Source organism: Anthonomus grandis, chromosome 8, assembly GCF_022605725.1.
Source record: "Anthonomus grandis grandis chromosome 8, icAntGran1.3, whole genome shotgun sequence".
Lineage (NCBI taxonomy): Eukaryota > Metazoa > Arthropoda > Insecta > Coleoptera > Curculionidae > Anthonomus > Anthonomus grandis.
The window spans coordinates 6,707,994-6,713,613 of record NC_065553.1 but is presented as its reverse complement, the minus strand read 5'-3'; the positions used below and the strand labels follow the sequence as shown (position 1 = coordinate 6,713,613).

The window sequence follows — 5,620 nt, the reverse complement described above, 5'->3', positions numbered from 1 at the left end:
ACCCCACAATAGGAACTGGTAGCACGATCATCATCTTAAGATTCAAACTCATATCATGTCCAACTGGGGCAGCCACGACAACAATCTCAATGGTAAGTCCCTCTATGAATTTATTATAGGTAAATTTCTCGTTTAATTGTAATATTGGAACTTTACCAACCCTTCATTAACTCTCATAGTCAAACTGTAATAGATAATATGCACCCCACTTATATCAAACTAAATTGTTAACTTGCGAGTTTCTTTCGAAGTTTTCATGTGAGATCATCCCTGGATAACTTTTACCTTAAACTGTAATGTTATAACCTCTAGACTGCATCAAGATCGCTTTAACGTTATTGTCTGGACCGGACCCTATGTTAAAACACATAATGATGAGCAGAAATTGCAACAGTACGCCAGTAGTATCCAAACCCCATCATAAAATCATACAAAAAGTCACGACCACTGAAGCGATTCCATCAGAACTCTGGATAAACCTCGGTTTGGTGGTGCCAAAAACTGGACAACCTCATGGCAGAATCAACAAAGCAAAAAATACCAGAGTAGTGAAGGCCTTTATCGTAGCCATCTCAATTAATATATAAAGGTTTTAAGACGAAAGCTGGGAGAAGCATGGAGAATGCTGCAGCACTCCATAAAGCTCTTAATAAAGACTATGTGGAAAAATAGGTAACTAACTTTATTGCCAACCTCCAAAAAAACACGGAGCTACTATTCTGCTATTCTTACACACTTTCCTGTTTTTGCATCCAGCATTACTAAGGATCGGATACAGGTACCTTATTTAACCTCGGAAGAGAATGGGATAATACACGAGGACAAAACAACTGCGATGAGACAATAAAGATAAAATAAAAACGACCAAGTTAAAACTGACAAAGTGGCAAATATATGAGTACTCCACGCAGTTTTTCGCTCCTGTTCGCAGTTCTCTATGCAAAAACTCACTCAAAAACTAACTTAATTGAATCTGTCCTATATGCGTCTGAAGTATCTTTGGTTAAAAATACCATCGTTTGTGTTTTGTTCAGAAACAAAATGTTGGCAACAAACCGTCAGCCCTAAGCTCTCCACAGCAACTTCAATATTGCGATCAACACATGGAGAGATAGTATCCGCAAACAAAGTTGGACGAGAGAACAATGTTCTCTGTTTTGTTGGGGAGATTGGCAACCGTAAATAACTGCTAAATATTTTATTACTCTTGTGCAAAACATGGATTTTTTCTTTAGTAATTATTTATATAAGAAACATGGATTCAGACCTAGAACTACTGTTATCAACCTTCTTATTTTTTGGATGTTTAGTTCAGTGTTTTTAAGAATTGCAATGACGTTGAAAGCGTACACCTTTTTAAGGAATTGGACAGAAGTTAATCACTGATTAGCAAACAAGTGATCATGCGTTTAGGAAGGATCGGTTGTTGCCTGCAAGATCACACACACATATTGAACACATTGAAATTAATTTTTTTCTGGAATATATCAAGGCTCTTATTGTGGTCCACTGCTATTTTTACTTTTTGGAAATGATATTAGCCATTTGTATATTATAATTCGGAACTATTAGTTCATTACAGATTGTTTTTTTTTCATTGCTTCTTTAGAAGAATGTTGATCGTATTTTTAAATGGTGTACTATAAACCATCTAGTTGCTAATAGCGATTCGATCAATGCGATTCTTCAATGTTTGGAACTTCGACATAATGTTTTTGTGTTAACTAAATGTTGTTTTGCCTATTGTCTGTACTAATTTTATGAATTTTTGTGAAATATTGATGACCCTTCTACCATGTATATTCTCTAAATATACCAGAAATGTTTTAACAGTCCGAAGACATGTTTCATATACATTCGTAAAAATAGACGTTATTTTGATATCAATAGGTTAGACATACAAATAATTATCGAATATATTGTGCTATTCAAATATCAAAAATAAAACAAGATATTTAAAAATAACAAACTAATTATAAAAATTTTATTATACAGAATCACAACTTCGCCTTATTCTTTGATGCCAACTTATTAATGAAACCGTGAGCTTCATCGTAAACTGGATTGCACGATTCTCTAACCCTTTTCAAATAAGCCTCCAGCAAGGGTCGACCCTTAGTAACATCATAGCCCGCTACTTTCGGCTGTTCCAACTCAGCAGCTGCAAATAAATCTGCTACGGAAATTTCATCGCTTACTATAAACTTGTGTCCTTGTGAGAGCCAGAGCTCTTCAATTTCATCTAAGCTGGTTTCCTGAAGCAATACAATCACGATTTTACGACCGAATAAATAAGCAACATTTGACATTATATGTATGTATTACCATATTGGATTCGTGAGTGGCTATTGTGTCTGCATCTGGAGGGCTCTGAGTTAACATGGGAATCATCCACGCATGGACAAAATACATTGCCAATGGCATTCTTGCATTGACATGCTGCCAGGAGAGATACTCATCCACCCTCGCTTGCCCTTGGCTATCTTTGGGATACCTTCAATATTATTATTGGAAAAATAAATAAATTATTAATAACAATAGTAAACAATTACTACTAACCAATGATCAGCTACCTTATCTCTATACTCTCGACATAAGTAGCTGGTGATGGCAACGCTTTCGGCTAATTTAAAGTCGCCATGGTGAATGAAAGGTACTTTTTGGAACCTGTTTAGGTTTTGTTTGAATTCGTCGGAGCGATGCTCATTTTTTCGTAGGGCTACTTGATGGGATTCGAATGGTATTCCCGTTAACTTTAGAAACATGTAGAGCGCCCTTGAGGGTTGCGATATAAGGTCGTAGTAGAGTTTTAAGGGCTTCGACATCTAAATTAAGAAATATAATTAATTTGTAAAGTATGATTTTAAGTAAAGTTTATAGACAAGTAATTATTAATGACGTGTTAAAAAACAGCAAGGCTCTTACAAAAACTGAAATACGCAGGGTGTTACTTATCTATGGTAGGTACCTATCTATGGTACTTATAGAAACTTCAGAGATGATTCACTAGGTCGTTTTGAAAACAAAAGTTCTTATAAACACATATCCGAAGTCAACATATCATAGTCATAAATATCCTCAAACTGATTTAGTTGAAATTTTGGTGCAGTTATTTAAACTAATAAAGTACTGATTTAGCTAGGTAAATTTTATTTATCCAATGGTATCTCACATCAAAGCTGAATTATTGAAAAAAAAACACATAAATCAAAACAAGTACACCAATAACTTTTTTGTAAGTAAATGTAATAAATGTAAAACTAAATTTTAAATGCAATTATTCGATGTAGAGTATGGTCTCTCTCTCATGATAAGAGGAGATAAGGCGTCATCCTATTTTAGGCGAATTTTCAAAAACGGTAAACAACTGATAGGTCAATGGTCAATTACATAGATCAGGAAGAAAAATAAAGACATATATTTTTCATATAATTAATTTTCTTACTCTATGGTCAATCACCACACCCGGAATAACGAGAGATTATTGTATCTCAATAATTTTGTATGTATGTACGTACATCATATTTAATATATGACCGTGAGCAGTTTTAGTTTTACAGTCCCATGTTTAATTGTTAGGAAGGCATATGCACTTAGTACCCTAATTGTATTTCTTTTAATTAAAAAATAAAATAACTGATGCTTAGTACTAGTTGAACCTTGGTACAAGTTGAAAGAATTATATATATATGATGAGTGAGGTTATAAAAACCAAAGATAAACTTAAATCCATGGAAAAACTTCATAAACTAATAATTAATGTAGGTCCAGTATTTATTTCTAATTTATATGTACCATACATCATGATACAAAAATGCAATTTACATTTAAGTAAGCTTAAACCATTCCAATTCATAATATGAAATTAATGAAATGGGTCATTGGCTTATTTGTTATTGTATTTCAATAATGTTTATTAACTGGATGAAACCTGCTTAATTATAACAATTATTAATTAGGTGATACAGAATTTAGACTTACCTTGGTCTTGATTTCTAGTAAATAACAAAATTTTTGGAAACACTACACGGCAATAATAAGCCAATGCTGCAAACAGCGTTGCCAATACTTCACTCAAAAATTCCCATCGGAAGTGTCTAAGATGCAGTTTTCTCTCATTTGGGCATTACACATAAAATTCTACCTTATTTCTAATCAACTCTAAAGAATTCACTTTTTACATAACGAAAGCCTAACTTTCTATAGCCTTATGTTGTAAAAAATGCACATAGTAACCCACCGAAAAGGTGGCACCTCTATTTATGGCTCTCCTGGTATGTTTTGGAAAAAACGCTCAGACACGTCAAGAGAGTTACTTATTTTATCGGGTATTACTTTATATTATATTTAAATACGTGAATAAGTCTATTATCTTCTTCTTTTCAATTTTTTGAGCGTGTGAGATAGTAATTTCTAAATTGATTTTTGCTATAAGTGACGTAATACTCAATAAAATAAGTAACTCATTATGAATTCGACACAACAATACAGATTTTACTTTATTCACGTTAATTTTTATTTCTAGGGAGACGTCTTATCATCTAGAGCCGTACAATACAAGATGATCCAAAAATAGGATATTGCGTTACACATAGTTTTTTAAATAGAAATCCCCATTCTTTTTAAATTTTAAATTTTTCGTGCAATTTCTGCTTAATAAAGAGTATATCTATCTCCGATAGTTGTGAAGATATTTGTTTTAATATAATTCAACTAACTTAATTTAATACTGATAATCCTAGGTCGTAAAAAATAATAACCATGGAGACCAGCAAGAACATTTAGCATTAGTCCGTTACTTACCTAGTTGTGATAAATATTAAAAAATTAATCACACAGTAATCAGAATTGATCTTTCGCATATGGGTTCATTATAAAATATTGTTGATTTTGAAAAAAATAGGTACTTATTAATACCTTATATAACTTATAATAAAAAAAATATATATATTTCCGACTATTTCCTTTTGCCTTATTTTTCCATCAATAATATGTATTTCTTTTTCTCCAAGACAAAAATAGAAATTTCGAATGAGTTGGCAACATAGGCTGAAATTAATTGATATAAATACTTACTTAAAAACATGAGTCCAAAGTTCGGATATATTTGTTTGCACTATTACCGGAGGATTCAAGGAGCGCGACTTTAGTATTATTATAGATTATATCAAAGATATACAGGAACTGATGTCCTCTTTACGAAATTGCATAATATTTGGCCGAGGTTGTTACTGTCTTCCTATACAAGCAGGTAGGTAGCAACATGATGTCCAAAGACTTAGTGATTACTTCATTTTTAGTGACTTTGTTTGGAGGTCTACGTATAAAAATGGTTTTGATGCCTATTCAATTTTTCTGAACTACTTAAAAGACATTATCTTATTCATTCCTTAATGAATAATATTAATGATTTCCATATGAATTTATTATTGTTTTAATATTTTAGTATTTTACTTGGTCATTCGACTTAACTGGTCATTAATGTCAGAGCTGTGGACATTTTACTATTGCAAAGTAAAAATGCCTTGCAATAAGCTTTTTGAGTTTTTTTTCAAATTATATTGTAAATAAACGTACATACTTTGGATTTATAATAATATTGCAATAATTACATAGATTA

The 5,620-nt window shown here is 32.1% G+C and overlaps 1 protein-coding gene across 1 annotated transcript; it reads right to left on the bottom strand.

Annotated features, from left to right (window-relative positions):
- Positions 1-1,954: 1,954 nt before the first annotated feature.
- On the bottom strand, positions 1,955-4,138 carry LOC126739705 (glutathione S-transferase theta-1-like). Its single transcript, XM_050445499.1, has 4 exons — positions 3,982-4,138; positions 2,560-2,825; positions 2,326-2,494; positions 1,955-2,255 (listed from the first exon to the last, which is right to left on the bottom strand). Exons 2-4 carry the CDS (start codon positions 2,823-2,825, stop codon positions 1,998-2,000), a joined length of 693 nt encoding a protein of 230 aa, XP_050301456.1. The 5' UTR covers positions 3,982-4,138; the 3' UTR covers positions 1,955-1,997.
- Positions 4,139-5,620: the final 1,482 nt, after the last annotated feature.